Source organism: Gopherus evgoodei, chromosome 1 (assembly GCF_007399415.2).
Source record: "Gopherus evgoodei ecotype Sinaloan lineage chromosome 1, rGopEvg1_v1.p, whole genome shotgun sequence".
Classification (NCBI taxonomy): domain Eukaryota; kingdom Metazoa; phylum Chordata; order Testudines; family Testudinidae; genus Gopherus; species Gopherus evgoodei.
The window spans coordinates 131,752,456-131,772,396 of record NC_044322.1 but is presented as its reverse complement, the minus strand read 5'-3'; the positions used below and the strand labels follow the sequence as shown (position 1 = coordinate 131,772,396).

At 38.6% G+C, this 19,941-nt stretch overlaps 1 protein-coding gene across 2 annotated transcripts in view; it reads left to right on the top strand.

Annotated features, from left to right (window-relative positions):
• ANOS1 (anosmin 1) overlaps nucleotides 1–19,941 on the top strand; it is a 179,072-nt gene that overhangs the window by 92,776 nt on the left and 66,355 nt on the right. For both annotated transcript variants that reach the window (XM_030572375.1, XM_030572367.1), the window contains 2 exons: nucleotides 14,326–14,388; nucleotides 17,809–18,031. In XM_030572375.1, the coding sequence (XP_030428235.1) occupies nucleotides 14,326–14,388; nucleotides 17,809–18,031 (286 nt within the window). The remainder of the gene's footprint in view (nucleotides 1–14,325; nucleotides 14,389–17,808; nucleotides 18,032–19,941) is intronic.

The window sequence follows — 19,941 nt, the reverse complement described above, 5'->3', positions numbered from 1 at the left end:
GCAGACTGGTTAGGCCATTTGGGGACAGACTCCTTCAGTGGAGGCTCAATCTGAGGACAGACCCCTTCAGTGGAGGGAAAGGTGATGGTGGTTGCTAGAACCTGAAGTTGTTTCCCTCTACTCACTCACTTCACCTGCCTCTTGCCCAAATCAAGCATCAACCAGTTGCTTTTCATCCAAGTGCTTGTTTCACTCAGTCAGGAGGATAGTTGGTAGAGAGTGTTGTTTGTGTCAGCGATAAAGAAAAGGTAAAACTAGGTATCATCTCTGTATTGCTGGTATTTGAGACCCTGGCATCGTGGCTTGATAGTGGTATTTATACTCAAGCTCTATGAAAACTTTCAAAAACTTCAGAAGAGCTATAACATGTCATGTAACAAAATCACCAAACATCTTACAAGTGTTATTATTTCAGAATTATAAAACAAACAAAGGAAAAAATACCACAACAACCTTAAAATCTTCCTCAAGACAATTTGGCTTGGTATATAGTAAATTGACTGTTCAAGACTCTTTATGCAGCAGAACAGGACTACTTGTGGCACCTTAGAGATTAACACATTTATTTGAGCATAAGCTTTCATGGGCTACAGCCCACTTCATTGGATGCCTGTATATATATCTTCCTACTGTATTTTCCATTACATGCATCCAATGAAGTGGGCTGTAGCCCATGAAAGCTTATGCTCAAATAAATGTGTTAATCTCTAAGGTGCCACAAGTAGTCCTGTTCTGCTGCATAAAGAGTCTTGAACAGTCAATTATATATATATACACCTAGAACATGAAACAATAGGTGTTACCATACACACTCTAATGAGAGTGATCAGTTAAGGTAAGCTATTACCAGCAGGAGAGAAAAAAAACCTTTTTGTAGTGGTAATCAAAATGGTCCATTTGCAGCAGTTGACAAGAAGGTGTGAGGAACAGTGGGGGTAGGGGGAAATAAACATGGGGAAATAGTTTTACTTTGTGTAATGACCTATCCACTCCCAGTCTTTATTAAAGCCCAATTTAATGGTGTCCATTTTGAAAATTAATTCCAGTTCAGCAGTCTGTCGTTGCTGTAGCCCATGAAAGCTTATGCTCAAATAAATTTGTTAGTCTCTAAGGTGTCACAAGTACTCCTGTTCTTTTTGCGGATACAGAGTAACATGGCTGCTACTCTGAAACCTGTTTTTATGCAGCAGCTACACCTAAAAACTATTAAGTATTTTAGAGGATCAACTTGCCAATTTTAAAATGCTATAAAGAACAAGACTGAAATAAATTTATACCACAAACACACTGTATGTATATTCCCCGAAATGGTAGATCAACAGAACTATATGCAAGGGCAGCTCAAAATATCACTGTTATCTTGTGAACTTGAAGAAGTTATAAGAGTATTAGCTCCAGTTTACTCATTTGTCAACAAGCCTACCACACAATCCACAAATTGATTGACTGGTATTTGTGAAGGATGCGTTACTATTTTGGAAGCCAATTTTATGGTGATATAGCAATGAAGACTGGAAACATGGAAACGTTCCTCAAATTTATTCTTCTGTCCTTTCAAACATGTATTGATACTGGGAAAGTTTGACATAGCAGACAACCAACCTACACAGATAGATATTGAGATGTCAGTGTTATTTTCTCACTAAACAGATATGATATGAAGCAGTTGCGTCTGCCATAATATGATTATGTGCTTCCTTCTTGTTCTTCCACTGAAATAGTAATCTTTCTAAATATTTTCTGTTAAAAGAATTCCTTCATTTACATCAAATACTGATGACACTCACCATCAGTAAATCAAAACATGTGCCTGTGCTGACTTTCTGCTCCATGTAATCTTTTGTTTCATCTTGGGTGCAGTGTGGGATACAGTGGGCTCCTTACCACAAAGACCATGTGCACTTCAACCAGTAAGCTTGACCTAAACGTTGCATCACGGCTCTCGGGCTTTGCATCTCTCCAGGAAATCAGATAGGACATGCTGTGACAAATTCAGATACATTTTTTAAATGTCGGGTTTCAGGGGATTAATATAATCCAAACAGTCATCTTTCCCAAACCTCTGGAAGCAGAATCCCCATCACTCTTTTAGTTAAACAAAACCAATCCAAAGCCTCCCTCTGAAAAACTGCCTTGTATTCTTAAAGACCTGTGCATCTTCTGTGATTGATTTTATGACCCCTTCTCCCCCTGCACCCCTCACACATCTCCATTTTACATTCTAGTGTAGATCTTCAGGTCAGTATACTTTTTCTCCTTTTTTACATGCTTTGATGAGCAGTGAAATATTTGAAAATGTTGGCATTTTAACTATCATCATTGGCATCCGAGTTAGCACTCATGCAAATGAATGTGGGGCAGTTCAGACCTTACAGCTAATGGTTAAGACTCCATTGGAAACTCAGACAGACTTCTTTGCATCAGATATATTCAGTAGTTAATTTTTGAAAAAAAGAATCACAATCAAAACAATGAAACACTTAAACAAAGAAAGCAAAAATCTGCACGCCAGTTCAGGGTATTCCCATGTGCCTCAGCTAATTTCTTCCTCAGGGGAGCATAATGAACACTTAAAGAAACAGTGCAGTACAATATTCCTCTGTTATTTAAGTTGATATTATATTCAAATTATATTACGTTGCCAGTATATTTTAAATTTTCAATATGCTGCAGAACTTTTTATTGAAATTTTTTATAACTGTGTTATAGAAAGTGTTAGGAAAAGCTGGAGGTTTTGATGATTTGGTATGAGACATTTGGGAGTTTTGATTTCTGGGTGTAAAAAGCAGATTGCATTTGTGGAATGATCAAAGTAGATGTTAAAGTCATCAACAGTGAAACAGATACTACCGTTTTCAAATAAAATGTGCATTATCAGAGTTAGTACCACACTGAGATGAATGGGGCAATTCACACCTCTCAGAACTATTGTTTCAGATTCTCACCAGATAGAGGAAGGCATTGCTTCAGTGATTTATGTTCATATTTGGAAGATTGTTTTTGCAATTTTTTTTCAGAGGAAGGCTGGGTTTTTTTGTGCAGAGATTGCAGCAAGGAAGGGATCATAAATCAAATTCTTCATGTTCTGAATCGGAGTGTATGCAAAGCCTGGCTTATAACCAACTGAGAATCAGTTAAGCAAACAAACAAAAAGTAACTGTTGCACAGAAAATCAAAGTAAATCTTCAAGAGTTCTCACAGAGAGGTCTTCACAACCTTTCTTTTAGGGGCATAGCAAATGGTGCCAGGAAGTATGCTTCTCATTTCACCTGCTTTTGCCCTACACAGACCTAATGCTTTCAGCAACCACTGCTTGGTTGTGTACCCTCCCTCATTTCATAATGCTACACTGTCGTAAGAGTCATAACTAAATCCTTAGTTATCTAAAGCCTCACTACAAGACTATTAAATTTTGACAGAGAAGTGGGGTGAGGCTGTTGTGCCTAGTACAAATTAGTAGCCTTGTGAAAATTAGCTAAGTGAAAATTAGCTAGATTCTATTTAGCATTAATATTTCAATTTTCATAATAACCATGTTAAAGAAAAGCACACATTTCATTAGGTCTAAATAAACCAATACACCTTCCCTTTCTGCATTTATTAACCAGCTCTAGATTTAGGAGTGCAAGTTTTGTGCTCCTAAACCACTTTGGTAAATCCCTTCCTATGATTAGCTCCCTCACCAAACACACTCGGGAAAGGGTTAAGAGCCCTCCCTGCTGCACATAGTAAAACCAGCCCCACTCAGCTCAGCTGTCAGAAATGTCAATTTTGAAGAGACATGTCCCACTGGCTGTAGCTAATGAGAGCAAGCCCAAATATAAAGAGGAAAGTGTAAAAGAAGAATTTGGGATGTCAAGAACTCTATGCCAGGCTGTTTCTGAAAGATTTAGGCCAGGTCTACACTCAAAATTTAAGTTGACCCAACTACATCGCTCAGAAGTGTGAAAAATCCACGCCCCTGAGCAATGTAGTTAAGCCGACCTAACCCCCAGTGTAATCAGTGCACAGAGGAATTCTTCCATTGATCTGGCTACCACCTGTCAGGGAGATGGCTTATGTACCCTTTCGATCACTGTAGTGAATGTCTACACTGAAGTGCTACAATGGCACAGCTGCAGCATTTCAAGTGTAGATGAGCCCTTAGAAAGAACCCCTGGAAGTACAAGGAAAGTAGATGGAAGCTCTGAGAGTGAATGGCTTTTTGGCTTATTTGTCTTATGCTTGCTTCTTTCTTTCTTTCTTTCTTTCTTTCTTTCTTTCTTTCTTTCTTTCTTTCTTTCTTTCTTTCTTTCTTTCTAAGCTGATTTGATTTAAGCCACTGTTGCCTGGGTCAAGGACTGACCCAGGCCCCTTGAAATGGAGTTTTGCACAAGGCTGTGTCCATCACTGCTCATGTACACCTTTAACCTTTCTTTTTCACAGTTTAAATAAATACTTCTGTCTCTCCCTGGGATGTTATGGGGCTTCAGAAATTAAAGGTTGAAAAGGGCCTGAAACAAAGAGTACTATTCCTGTTATGTCTTAGGGCCAGAATCCAAAGCTGTTATACACACTAAATAGCACCTTACTCCATGAGAAATCCTATTGACTTCCTTGCACCTTTTTGTGAAGGAGGGCACAATTCAATATTACGGGAACAGAAGCTGGTCCTGACTATTTATATTGTAACAAGTGCTGTTTTTTATTCAGGGGGCAGTGTATTTTTAGTTTAATGTCATGTGCTGTTCCTCCCCTACCCCCCGCACTCCCCAAGTGGTTAACCCCTGGGATGTGAGGAATAGCATTATTAACAGTCTTCTTTTGTAAAGAATATGATGTTTGAATATTGACTGCATTTGCAGGATTTTTCTTCTCACTGTGATGTATATCAGGTTTTCTGTTTCTAAGCATAAAGGTACAGTGAGTGAATATAGAAGAGGATAGATTTCACAGATGTAACCTAATGGAATAAAATGGATTCCAGCTGCAGCAGCACCATCTTTACACACAAAGCAGTGCATCATTAGAGAACAAAGATAATAAATATGGTGGGTGATCATTTCAGTGAGGATCCAACTAATGACCCTAAAGTATTTTTAAAGTGCCAAAACAGTCCATTCCTACAACTCATCTGCAAATGATGAGTGACCGTTCAAAATCTGAGACCTGATTTTCATTCAAAACCAGTTCTTCAATTAGTGAATCAGGCAATATCAGCTGGGTTCCCAGATAGCATGGTAGTGTCACAGAATAACCCTAACTGTAACTAATTTAATTAAGACTCGAACACAAAACTCTCCCTCTTTACCAAATTGTAGTGCTCACTGACCTATAGTAGTAAGAATACAAACAACATAGACTGGGAACACTTCTATGTTATTTAACCCTGTTGTTTCCAGTTCTAAGGGGAAATGTTATTCGTTTTATGTCTGCCTTGTGAAGCTCTTTAATGTGGACACAGGAAGAACCTGAGGGCAGTCATGTGGAGCTGATGCTTTGTACCTAATAGTAGGCTTTATATCTGTCATCATTAACAGACATATTCAGTATTTTAAAGATACTTATTAATCCCTCTCAATTGAGAGTGGCAGTGGTTTGGTTTGGAAAATAAAATTGCAGATTTAGTTTGTAGGGAGATAATCACTAACGCTCCTGGCTCATCAGCCTCTGAGGGTGACGTGGACTGAGGGGAGAAGAAAAACAGAGAGCAAGCATGTCTCAGTTTAGGATGGATCACACAAAATGGTCACTGGTATCTCAAGCAGTGTTCTGATATAAATTGTCCTGACAGCTGTTGCTTCCACAATTTAGTATTCCTCACTGGGTCTTATGAGATCTTGGAATTAAGGAGGTGAACAGTTCATTAGGGCATCTCTGTCTCTAGTGTTTTATTTGTTGCGTGTTGTTCAGAAACAATGTGTGCCTGAGTTTTCCATTTCATTACATTAATTTGACACACTGGATTACATCAGTGTACACCAGCTAAGGAGCTGGTCACATGCATTAATATTGGACAAAAATCAAAGTGAGGAGAACATGAAAAAATAACACAGGGATCTTTTAAACAACCTGGGAATACTGTGCCATTGTCTGTAACCTCAGTTTGATGAACAAACATTTTTTCATGGTAACATATACAACTCAAGCCAGGCATTTGTGTGGGATGGCGTTAATAGAGTTAAAGGAGGGATGATACTCATACTGAAGGCTGGTAGAAAGGGGTGATTGTTGCTTCCTCTTAGTTCATGGCTATAGCCTGATAACATATTAATCCATTTCTTGATAGGTATAAGTCTTAGAATTTAAACCTGGGTGTGACATTTTGGGATCCACCCAGACCAGGATGAGATTCCATCACCAGCTGCCCTGTAACTTTGTGGTCCTTTGTGCTATACAGTTATGGTTGAATTCCCTAAAACCAATAGCCAGGCTAAGGTTTCATCCTGACTGCCACCAGCCTACTTACTCTTTGGAGGGTGACATCAAAAGCCCTTCTAGCTCTGGGTCTCCCCAATCTGTCCTTCCTGAGTTCTTACCTCCCAGACACTGGCTCATCACACCCAAGGTGGGAAAGGGAGGAGCCTTAGGCTGGAGTTCCCAACTAGCTGCAGAAGCTAGCTGTCCCCCAAGGGTCTGCCTGGACTGAAATGAACTGTATATAAAAGGTGGTGGGAACAAACACTGAAAATAAAAGTGCACTGGTTTTTGCACAGAGAGGTCTCCGGTTGGATTTTGAGAGGAGCGGTGAAGCGTGCCACTGCACGTAGTGGAGAATGCAGGCATAACCTGTATACATATCTCATGATAACTATTAAGTTCAATGCATGAAAGGCTTTCATAAAAGATCTTACTCAATATTCCTTACAGTAAAATAATGTAGCGTGCAATTAGTTTAACTGCTTATTTTGGGGGAGTTAAACCTTCCGTTCTCTCCTTGAGGTGTCTGGCCCCTGGTAGTCACACTGGATTTTCTACATGAAAAAGTGCCAATGCAGACTTTTTGTATCTGAAATAGAGCAGTGCACCTAGTTTGTTTTTTTAATTAAGTGCTAAGATTACAAAGTAGTCTTTTTGGCATTTATAACTGCTTCTGTTAGGCTGTGAATGTGTGAGGGTTACTGTATTTCTGGGCGTAATTTGTAATAATGTGCCAAAAAAATAATGAAAGATGGTTGGTTTCCATAGGCATCCCACAAACAGTCATCTTGTGTTTTAAATTGTAAGTAGCTCCTGATGCCTATGTTCAGTTGTATTATGAAAAATAGTTTCTGAAAATGTGGCCTGCATCTCATGACTCTTATCTAGTAAAGAAGAAAAGTTTTCATGGAAAAATAGGGTCTGTAATATGATATTTCTTATATCTAATATTGCCGCACTAGGCTGGCATGCTAAGTGTGAATTTGGACTGGGTGAGCTTCTCCTATCCTGAAGCCAAAAGATTGCATTATCCTGGCAAGACATGGTGAACTTTTTGATATACAGAGTGTAACAATTTCTATTTCAATTTATAATTGGAGAATATCCACAAAGTACCTATGATCATCAAGTCTCTTTCTAACTTCCTTTAGTTGTTTAGATATTATTTATAACTGGGTTATCAAGTATTACACAAACTAAGATATGCAAAGCCCAGATTAAAAAGACACTTTTCTCACTTTTCCCTTGGGCAGAGGAGCTTGACTGTTGGTGTAGGATTTTTTTTCCACTTTTTTTTAGGACCGTCCATCCGAGGGGAAGGCTTCGCTGAAAAGATGTGTTGTAGACCTTAATGAACACTGTACATTGGCCAAACCGGACAGTCTCTACGTAAAAGAATAAATGGACACAAATCAGACATCAAAAATTATAACATTCAAAAACCAGTCGGAGAACACTTCAATCTCCCTGGTCACTCGATTACAGACCTAAAAGTCACAATATTACAACAAAAAACCTTTAAAAACTGACTCCAGTGAGAGACTGCTGAATTGGAATTAATTTGCAAAATGGACACCATTAAATTAGGTTTAAATGAAGACTGGGAGTGGATGGGTCATTACACAAAGTAAAACTATTTCCCCATGTTTATTTCCCCCCACCCTAACTGTTCCCCTCACACCTTCTAGTCAACTGATGCAAATGGACCATTTTGATTACTACTACAAAAAGTTTTTTTCTCTCCTGCTGGTAATAGCTCGCCTTAACTGATCACTCTTGTTAGAGTGTGTATGGTAACACCCATTGTTTCATGTTCTCTGTGTATATATATATATATCTTCCTATTGTATTTTCCTCTGCATGCATCCAATGAAGTGGGCTGTAACCCACGAAAGCTTATGCTCAAATAAAATTGTTAGTCTCTAAGGTGCCACAAGTACTCCTGTTCTTTTTAATGAACACTGTCGTTCTTTGACTGAAGGTACATTTTCACTAACGGCCGTATCGGCGGGTAGCAATCGATTTCTCGAGGATCAATATATCACGTCTCATGTAGATGCGATATATCAATCCCCGAATGCGCTCCTATCGACTCTGGAACTCCACTAACATGAACGGCGGTAGCGGAGTCGACGGGGGAGCTGTGGACATCGATCCCGCACTGTGAGGATGGTAGGTAACTCGATCTAAGATACTTCGACTTCAGTTACATTATTCAAGTAGCTGAAGTTGCGTATCTTAGTCGATCCCCTCCCCTAGTGTAGACCAGCCCTAGTCTGATCACTCTGGCAAGGAGTTCTATGGTTGGGATCCCGCCACCAAGAATGGTCTATACACAGTGGCAGTTAGTCACAACCTACATCATTTCAGAGACTTTGTCCCTGTGGAATGCTGGTGTCTTACAGGTGGAAGACAATTTTGATTTAGGTCCCAGGTTTTTTTTACAGTATCTCTAATACAATACCCTAAAGGTATGGAAATGGGTATGATAACTGGTGCTAGAAAAGAGAGTTATGCTTAAGCAATATTCTTGGCATGACTGTTTTACTCAGTTGCCTCTGTGGGACATTAAGAAGCTTCACACTCAAGCTCTAAGAGTGAATGGCTTTTTGACTTATTTGTCTTATGCTGCTTCTTTATTTCTTTCTAAGCTGATTTGATTTAAGCCACTGTTGCCTGGGTTAAGGACTGATCCAGGCCCCTTGAAATGGAGTTTTGCACAAGGTGGTGTCCACTGCTCACATACCCCTTTAACCTTTCTTTTTCACAGTTTAAATAAATACAAAATGAAGACTTTTCCCCCTAGAGTAACTAATAGACTATCATTTAAAAATATATATAATACCAGAAAAGACTTGCAATGCACTATGTGTGAGAGTTTCGAAAGCTCCCACCGAAGTCACAAAGGGCTTGTAGCTGGGTAAGAAATGGTTTTCTTGTCCCATGAGAATTTTCAAGATTTCAAAATTTTTCCCCATCCCAAAGCATGATGAAAAGTCAAAATCTTGAAACATTTTATGAATCGATAATCAGGAAAAAAAATTGAGATCAGGCCAATTGAAATGTTTTGATAATTTTGAAATATTTTGTTTTGATTTAGACTTTAAAAGTATTTTAAAACTCTTTTTAGTATAAATTACCTACAATTTTAAAACAAAATGTTTTTAATGAAAACATGAAACTTTATTTTTCAAATGTCAAAAAGGAATGTTTTAACAATTTTAAAGCTATTAAAAATTATTGGATGATTCATCATGAACATTTTTGGCAAATCACCATTTTCCACCCAAAAACATTTATCTGGAAAATTCCCAACCAGCTGTAGTAAAACCCATAAGTAAGCCAATGCTAAGTAGGTACTTTTGAAAATCCCTTCCTACTCTGTTCCCTAAATATAGTAAATATTATAGGCCATACTTTTCATATGCCTATTTGTATTTATTCATATTTAAAAACTCCGCACCAAAGAAATTCTTTTCATAGTGAAGAATGTCCCCTAACATAATTTAAAAAACACGATAAAAGGATTGCAAAACACAACTGATATAAATAGCAGTAATTCATACAACTCAACCAGTGCCAAGAGCGTAACATTATTCCTGAGTATATGTAGTCATCACTGACATAGTTTATACCTACATTGGTTTTGAAAGATACAAGATACTGGGATCATTTGAGTTATCATTTAAAACAGGTACTGTGTTGAAACATGGCAATTGTTTAATAATTCACAGCAACACTGTAAAATAGACTAGAACAGGAAAGGAAAGGCTGAGTTAAACTACAGCAGATTTTAACATAGGGATAGTGCAGTTATCCAAAACGAAATTTGGCCAGGGCAGCAGGTTAACACCTTTCCTCGTATGAAGAGTACCACAGGTGGCTAGGGCCTCAGTTTTATCTCTCATACAAAACAAAGCCCTCTCCAGCAGCACAATGCACCCTAACATCATGCTGGAATTGGTTCAGCAGTAACTCAGAGGGAATAGTGCCATCTACTGACTGAATCATCAGAACCACTTCCTGCAGCAGCTAGGCATACGTTGGTGGTCTGTCCTCGAAGTACTGCACTTAGCTTAGCTTCTGAGAGCTGGTGGTATGGTTCCAGGTGACTTTTTTCTCCTTTATAAATAAAATAGTCAAAATCAGCAGAAAACTGCTTCCTGGCACAAATTTTGCCTTATCCTGGAAGAAGGATTTTCAGAATCCTTTTACAGACACACATTTACAATAATCTGGAAAGCCAGGAAATGTTTACCTGCTGGATAGAATACTTTTCCCATGAGAGTTGTAGGCCTGTCTTTAAAATTCTTTTTATTGGCCAGAAGAATTGTATTTTCTCCTACCCAGCATGAAATCTTGTCCAAAGTCCACTGAAATCAACGGAAAGACTCCAAATTACATCACGGCACTTTGGATTGGGCTCTTGGTGACTTTCAGCAAAGTCTTTGAAATGTGTCATCTGGTTGTTTAATTTCATGACACACATACTTTATCCAGATATTTTCTGAAGACTTGGACATAAAAAGCAAATATTGCCTGCCACTGCTAGTGACAATGGGTTGACTTAATTTAAATATTCAACATGACATATTTTATATCTTACAGTATCTTCCTGTCTAGGCATTATTGATTGAGGGCATGATCATACAAGACTTTCATTTGTCAAATTCCTGTTTTTAGGGGTGAATCCTCAGCTGAGTCCCTAGCTTGATTGGATGCCCCACTTTGGGCACTTCAATAAATGTGGATCAGAATCACTCTTTTGCAGAACACACATAGATAAACAGCCTATTTAAAGCCTATATAAAGGGAGGGGGAACTTTATCTAAATATAATAAATAAAATGCAGTTCAGAAGAGTATTTGTAATGTAAACCAGAACAGAATGCCTTACTAGAAATTAACACAGGTTGGCCACTATGAGACATATTGATTCATGTCATGAGAAAATCCACAGGAGAGATCTAAACAGAGAGAAATATCTGCACTGTTCTCCTCTCTGAGCCCTCGTCCAGACTAACCCGCGGCATCGACGGGTTAAAATCGATAGCTCGGGGATCGATATATCGTGTCTAGTCTGGACGCGATGTATCGATCCCCGAGCGCGCTTACATCAATTCCGGAACTCCATCAATCCGAACGGAGTTCCAGAATCGACACGGAGAGCCGCGGACATCGATGCCGCGCCGTCCAGACTGGTGAGTACCTCGATTTTAGAAATTCGACTTCAGCTACGTTATTCCCGTAGCTGAAGTTGCGTATCTAAAATCGATTTTAATACCTAGTCTGGATGTGGCCTGAGATTTGCCCCTGAATGTTGCCATTAATGGGGTAAGGTTTGCCCTCCCTACAAACAGCATATGAGATCTCAGGGATGGTCTCTTTAGTTAATGTGCTGGACTAAAATACAAGAGAGTTGGGTTCAAATCCTGGCTTTGCCAGGGACTTCCCATGTGACTTTGGTGCCTCAGTTTCTCACTTGTAAAATGGCAATATCAAGACTTATCTCCTTGTGTTGTTATGAGGCTAAATACACATTCATTCATGTGAGTAAGACACTCCTTTGCTATGGTGATGAGGGCTACATAACACACTAATTGAATCTATTTCTCTGTGTTAAGTATCCTCACACCTTCTATGCATCATCTCGATTATCACTTCAAAAGTTTTTTTTTCTCCTGCTGATGATAGTTCATCTCAATCGATTGGCCTCTTACAGTCGGTATGGCTACTTCCACCTTTTCATGTTCTCTGTATATATAAAATCTTCTTGCTGTATTTTTCAGTCAATGCATCCGATGAAGTGGACTGTAGCCCACGAAAGCTTATGCTCAAATAAATTTGTCAGTCTCTAAGATGCCACAAGTAGTCCTGTTCTTTTTGCCTATATGAAGAGAATCCTAAATCCTGGGTTATCAGCAGTAGGCCAGACCCATCTGCACTTTGTTTCTCTGCTCCCGGTGACTCCTTCCCCAGTACCCAAGCATTCATTGAAGTTGCAGAGTCATGGTTTCTTATGCCATCAGCTACTCACCTCATTGGCTGATCCCCATGACAGAGAGGACCTCAGTCAGGCCTCCCAACTTACTCCTTGCCACTGTCCCACCTCCCCCAGATTCTCAGGCTAAGTGGAGGGGCAGTGCCATAGAGGCAACAGTGCCTTCCATTCATGTGGGAAGAGTATGAGGCACATGTGGAAGATCCTTTTTGTATGTAGATGAGGGATCCAGTCAGATCTGGTCTTATTTACTAATGAAAGCTTGCTGTGTCTCTGCAGTAACCAAGCAAGAATTAGGAAAAGATATAGGGTCATTGAAGTCAATGGCAGAGCTCCTATGGAGTCAGGATTTCATCCATAGTGTCTTCCCTCATATACCATTGTAAATCAAGACTAACTCTATCAAAGCCAGTTGAGGGTTGTAAAACTGGTGTGAGAGCAGAATGAGGCTCAGACGTATGGTACTTATAGCACAGAAGCAAGAAAACTCTGGAGTTCATTAAATTGTTGGAGTTTAGTGAAAGCTTTAAAAAGTATCAGTCTAATTATGCTAAAGTGTGTCTTGTGGTTATTAAACTGCCAGAAGCTGGGATTAAAACACCAAAATACCAAAATAGGAAGTGGGAGATAGTTATATTTCATTGTTGCAACCCCTGTGACTAATACTTTTATGATTTTTTTCCCATTGAATTCACAGTTCTCTTTCACTAGTAGGAAAAAAGGCAAATCTTGTTTCAGTGCATTTAGTTTTTTGCCATGGCACATATGTACAATTATGCTTAGATATAGGTCATATGTTTATGTTCATTTCTCAACTGTGTAGATGCACATGGTCCTATGAGAGCCACTCTATTCAGTCCCTGTGAAACATCTGGCACTGGGCACTGTCTGAGACAGGATACTGGGCTAATGGACCATTGGTCTGAGCCACTGTGACCATTTTCCTGTTCTTATGTTAAATTCTTGATTCTAAAACAAAATGCAATATGTATTTAAGGAATATGTATGATTTTAATGCTAAACTGTACATCAAGGGCCTTATTCTCCAGAGTAGCAGCTTTACCCTGTGACCAGGGATAGTATATGGAATTTACTCTCACCTCTATTAGTATTTTCCAAGATCTTTTGCCTTAAAAATAATTTTAAAAACACCCCAAAAATAAGGAAGAGTGAAGATTTTAGGAAGTGGCAAATCTTTTCCCTTCTCCCTGGCAACAGAGGGTCCCAGACAGCCTGGCTCTAGTTTTGCTCTGGTATGTAGTGTGGGTCAGGTTTGGGGATTCTGTGCTGGGGGTCTGCACATCCTGTATACCAGGGTACTAAGCTCACTGTATATCCCAGTATAGTGGAGTTTGAAGGTGAAGAAGCAGTGGTTGGGATTGATGAATCTGCTACTACATGACCATTGGGTCTTGTCTCTCACAAATGCATAAGAACAGTGATGAGAGCTCTGCTACTGCTACTCCATAGTCTCAGGAGGCAGGATTCCTTCACCTCCCAGCCTGGCAGAGCTCATATGCCAGCATACTTACTAGGTTAAGCACAGGAGACAAGGGTTAGTTTGCAAGAGCAGGTTAGATAATAACGGTTGTCTCTAGGCTCCATGGAGCAATCCAGTGGCATGGTGTTAACTATTATCAGTATCCAAGTTCAACACAGCAATTAAGGGGATGGAACATACACAGCCAAGGATACTGCCTAGTACAGTGAGAAATATTGGAAACATTTCCTATAATCTAACAGTGGTTCAAAATGACCTTGATCTGAAACTATGACACAATCTTATCCTCAAGAAAAGTAGTTTAAAGAAACCTATTATTAACTTCCTATGGATCAAACAATCAATAAAGGCATAAGGTCAGCTATGCATGTTACTTTTTCCTCTTACTGACATGTCCCTTTTCTCTTTTTCATGATTTTCCCCAGTGCCTGGAGCCCTGCAAAGAATCTTGGGACTTGAAGAAAAACCATTGCCAAAGTTTCTGTGAGGTAGGTCAGCGCTGAGGCATTCTTCTCACTTTGTTCTAGCTGTCTTTTTCATTTGTACTACTATGGAGGCTTGCACTTTAAGGTGACAGCTAACACAAACAATCTACATATGTCACATTCTCCTGTATTTTGGAAGGATGAGAGTGTAACAATTTAGTAGTTTTAAATCTGAGTAACAAACATTATTTTCACAATTTGTTACTGAATTTTTTATATGAACCAGGTGCTTTCCTCAAGTTGAAACTTGAGTCCCTCACTAGAATGAGCTTACTTAACTTTACAGATATGAGAAGTTCTGTTAAAATCTCTCTAGCTAGTTGCTATTCCTGCTACACTCCCTTTCATCCCTTCAGGCCCCATGTAGGAAAAAGTGTGTTTGAAACACATATGAGCTAGAATTCTTTACAATTCTACGGTTGATGAAGGAAGACTGAGGTTTTGTCTGCACATGAAAATTATTCTGGAATAAGGTAGAGTGAGAACTGAATGCAGATTAACTATTCCCAATTAACTCCATGTGTGGACACTCTTATTATAAGAAATAAGAAAGCCTTTTTCTGGTTTATGTTAATCCCCTTCCAAAGTGGATTAAGTTAAATTGGAGAAAGTCGGTCTTATTCCAGAACCATAATGTCCAAATGTCCAGAACAAGAATGTCCAAATCAGGAAGAGTTCTTTGGGAATTGCTATTCTGGAATAACTCTGTAGGTAGACAAACCCTGATTTAGGCTGGTCTATGTTGGTTCAAGGGAGTGAAAAAAGCCATGCCTCCAAATAACATAGCTATGATGTCAAGAGTCCTTTTACCAGTATTCTGTATATTGTTTGGGGAACTGGTTTAGATATACTGGCTTGCACCTTAGGCCAATATAAGATAAATATCCACTAGGGGGCTCTGCCACTATAACTATATCCATACAGCTGTATCAGCAAAGTCTTTCTAGCATAGACTATTTAAATCAGTGCAACATGTTGTGTAGATAATCCTAGTTGGTTTGAGAGTGGTTCATATAAATGTATGTATTAGTTTCTTACAGATTTAAACTAAATTGAATTTAATCAAAATAAGAATTTCTATGCAGGGGTTTCCACTGGTTTAATGAAATCAGTTTTAAAACATCCTTCCCTTAAATTAATAAAAGTCTGTGCATAGACAAGACTTTTGTTTTTGTCTCATGGAGAAGTGTTTTTGGTTTAATCTAAGGTGTTAATTTAACTGATAAAGTTATACCGCTTTAGCCCCCCTCCCCTTGCCTTCCCGCTCTTATTCTGGTATAAGAATGCCTTTTTTTTGGCTTAGTTTATGTCTCCTGGGAACGGGTTTAAACTGAATTCAAAAAAGTATTTTTATACCAGAATAAGTTTGTCTGCATGGGGTCAGGTTATACTGGTGTAACTATGCCTATATAAATATGTTAGCATAACTGGTAAAACTTCCCTCTGTAAACAAGTCCTTAGATTTCCTTAAATTAAGGATTTGTCTACTTTACTCTACCACTTTTACCAGTAAAACTTTTTTTGGTCAGTGGTGTCAAAAAACACACCCCTGACCGACATAAGTTTCACCACCAAAATTGCTGGTATGGACAGCGCTATGTTGGTGGAAAACACTCTGCTGCTGATATAGCTATCACTGCTCATTGAAGGTAGTTTAAATATGCCGGCTGGAGAACTTTCTCACACCAGCATAGAGCGGCTACATGGGAGATCTTAGAGTGGCACAGCTGCAGCAGTACATCTGTGCCTTTATAAGGTCTATAGTGTAGACATAGCCTTAATAGATTTAAACTCATGCAGCTTTCTCATGTAGACAAGACCTAAAGTAGTATAAAATGGGTATAACTTACATCATCTAATACATCTCTCCTCACCATGGCTTTACATCTCCAAATTTGAATTCACACATTTTGGTTTAAAAGAAAAACGTTAGTAGAACACTGCTCTATTGTATTTAGAATGTGCTAGCATCCCTTTTTGATTAGTGAGTTTATGATTGAAGCTAAATTTAGAACCTCAAAGGCCAGTAATGAAGAGCAGCACATTTAGCAGCTAGCAGAAAAATGAGCTGTGAAACAGATTGCAGAGGAGAAGCCTTGAAGACATTATGCCTCGAGGGGCTATAAAGTTTTTTAATTAACTGGCTGCAAATTTGTGATGTTTTAGGATTAAAATTAGCCTCTTCCTCCTTCTCACACACACTCACTGTCACCCACAACCTCACTGCAGAAGATGCCATTTTGATTGAATTAACCCAGGCCATTCTCATTTGCAGTGGAATTATGTCAATTTCTCTTTATTCAGGATAACATTTGGAAGCAAAAATTTAACTTCAAAGTTTGCAAAGTATCTACTGGGAAATAAGGGCCTAATTCAGCATTTCTTACTCATGTGAGGAATCCACTGAAACAGTGGCACTAGCAGTGTGAGGAAGAGTTACTCACAAGAGTAGGGGCTTGTAGAATAGGGCTCCAAAATCATTCTCTGAGAAAATTCATAATACTTTTAGAAGCAACTTTAAATGAACTCCATAAACCCATTATTGGAACTACAATGGTACATACCTTTTAACATTTTGTAGCTTTCCAGAGAACTGAACCTATTTTTTCACAGAAGTAGAATTAACTGATCATTGAAAAAATATCTCTTCTTTAAAAAAAATGACATTAGCATAAAGATGTTGGTAAGTCCCCTCACAACAATATGATTCAATAACCTAATGAAAATATTACTAGTACATTTTGTCTGTGTGATTGGGGTGGCACTAGGGTGACCAGACAGCAAGTATGAAAAATTGGGATGAGGCTGGAGGGGGTAATAGGTGCCTATATAAGAAAAAGACCCCAAAATCGGGACTGTCCCTATAAAATCATAACATCCGGTCACCCTAGGTTGCACTATGCACTATGGAATGATTTTTATAGTAGGGGTGCTGATGATGGAAACAATGTATTTGGTGTTTGCTATTACTACTTCAAGGCAGGGGTGTGTGGTAGCACTCCCAGCATCCCTAGTTCCTGCACCACTGCTATGCAATATACTAGGGTTAAAGTGCCTTGAAATACAAAGGAAAAAATGCAGAATAGTTCCAAAAAGGACTATCCAGACAACCCTTCCCCTTTGTTTTGGGAATGTTTTCAATCTGTCATGAAGCAACTTCATAGTCAGCTAATATGAGGAAAACAAGAGAAAAGCTGGCAGATAAAAACAATGTAATTCCATAAAAGACAGCGGTCTTGTTTGCGGGAATTCACCATTCTGTACTCTGCAAGCTTTGTTTAGAAGCTAATGGATATGTAAATCCTCAGGGGTAGTCTTGCAATAGCTGAACATTTGAATTTTCTTTCCAAAGGTCTTGGAAAACTTTCAGCGCTATTTTTTTTTCCACTGAAGACTTGTCCAATTGTTTCATGTTCCCTTTAGCCTCTTTTCCCCAAGAAGAACTATGAATGCCTAACTAGCTGTGAATTCCTCAAGTATATCCTGTCAGTGAAGCAAGGAGACTGCCCAGCACCTGAGAAGGCCAGCGGTTTTGCGGCTGCCTGTGTTGAAAGCTGTGAGGCTGACAGTGAATGTTCTGGGGTGAAGAAATGCTGCTCCAATGGATGTGGACATACATGTCAAGTACCAAAAAATCTGTACAAAGGTAGAGATCATTAGGAGGCACTTTTAGTGTGCTAAGTATTTTAACCTGTAATAAAGCTGCCTGAAAAACAAGACCTTTAAGTTTATAGGGAAGTATGTGTGTGTATGAGAGAGAGTGAGAGAGGTGATTGTGAGGATATAATTGTAACTGTAAATTGTTCTTTGTCACTGGAGGTTTTTAACAACAGGTTAGACAAACATCTGTCAGGAATGGTCTAGTTCTCAACCAGAGGTACAACTCGTCTAGCTATTAGCCTAGTTTTACAACAGGCTACAGAAAAAGCACTAGCAAAGTCAGTACAAACTAAAATTTCATGACTTGTTTATACTGCTCTATATGCTATATACTGAAATCTAAGTACAGTATTTATATTCCAGTTGATTTATTTTATAATTATATGGTAAAATGAGAAAGCAAGCCATTTTTCAGTAATAATGTGTCTGCAACACTTTTTTATTTTTATGTCTGATTTTGTGAGCAAGTAGTTTTTAAGTGACGTGAATCTTGGGGGTACGCAAGACAAATCAGACTCCTGAAAAGGGTTCAGTTGTCTGGAAAGGTTGAGAATCACTAATCCAGTTATGATGCAGTCCTACCTTGAGTGGAGGGGACTGGACTAGATGACCTATTGAGGTCCCTTCCAATCCTACACTTCTATAATTCCCTCATGGAATCCCTAACAAGGTGTCAGTGAACCACAGATAGGAGGCTACAGTGAATCTGAATCATAAGCAGAACAAATTGGCCCATCTATGTAAAGCGTCACTTAATTTTACGCAGGTGAGAAGAACAATTTGAACAATGAAAATATTTAAAAGTAAACAGATATAATCTTAAATCAGATATAATCTTTGTTAATAAGAATCAAGTGGGTCACACTACCAAGTACATAGTGAGAGATAATCCTATCGGAGAGCAAATGAGTGCTATATTCTGAATCAATGGCCTTGATATCTTGCAGATAAAGCAGTTAGAAAATACTAACAAAATACATGTAGGCAGTATTTCAATACTTGAAGAAGCTGAGGAAACAAGTTCTATTAATATGTTTTTAATTGCTTTGATTGAAGTCTTGAAATTCTGAGAAGAAAGTTTTCCTCATCATGCAACAAATAAGGTACTATAATTTATGGAATGATTGGCTCTAAGAGTGGCTCCCGATTTTAATTTGTTAACAATAACTTTTGTTCACTTAAATATTCTTAAAGTGTGAATCTAACACTGAAAAGTGATTGTATAAAAGGCACTTTCTCACCCCACAGACTTGGTTTGTGTGTATATTATAAGTCACTTTCCCTTACTTTAGTGAGAAAATAAAAAAATAACAGAAGTGTATACTTCTGTTAGCACTGTCAAGGACATTATCAACAGAACTGGACCAAATCCAGCCCACACTACCCAAGTCTATCTATCTTGACTTTCTAAACCCAGACAGGGTTAGCAGTTAGAAAACTCTCTTGATTTACTTACATAAACAGAGCAAATTTGATCAGAAAGTTACCGAAGCACAGTAAACCTGGAACCTAGAAAGGCACTATATGTAAAGTGCTTTGGGATGACCTGCAAAAAGAGCTTGATCCAAAGCTCATTGAAGTCAATGGAAAGACTTCCACTGGTTTCAATGGTCTGTGAATCAGGCCTTATATAATTATAAGACTTTAATATATTATTATAACATCACATATTAATGTGTAAAAGATTATTAAAAATGAACCATTTCATTAAGTCATTCATATTCTTTTTGCTGCAAATCACCCAAAAGGGATGCTAAAGTAACAGAGTATCTGTATTCCATGGGAGCAGAAGTTTACAGGACCAAACCTCAAATGTGACGTTATATAGTAAGTTTAACTGAGGGCATTCAAATGTATTTTATAACTGGGTCATGTGTGGAGTAGGGTATGGTGGGG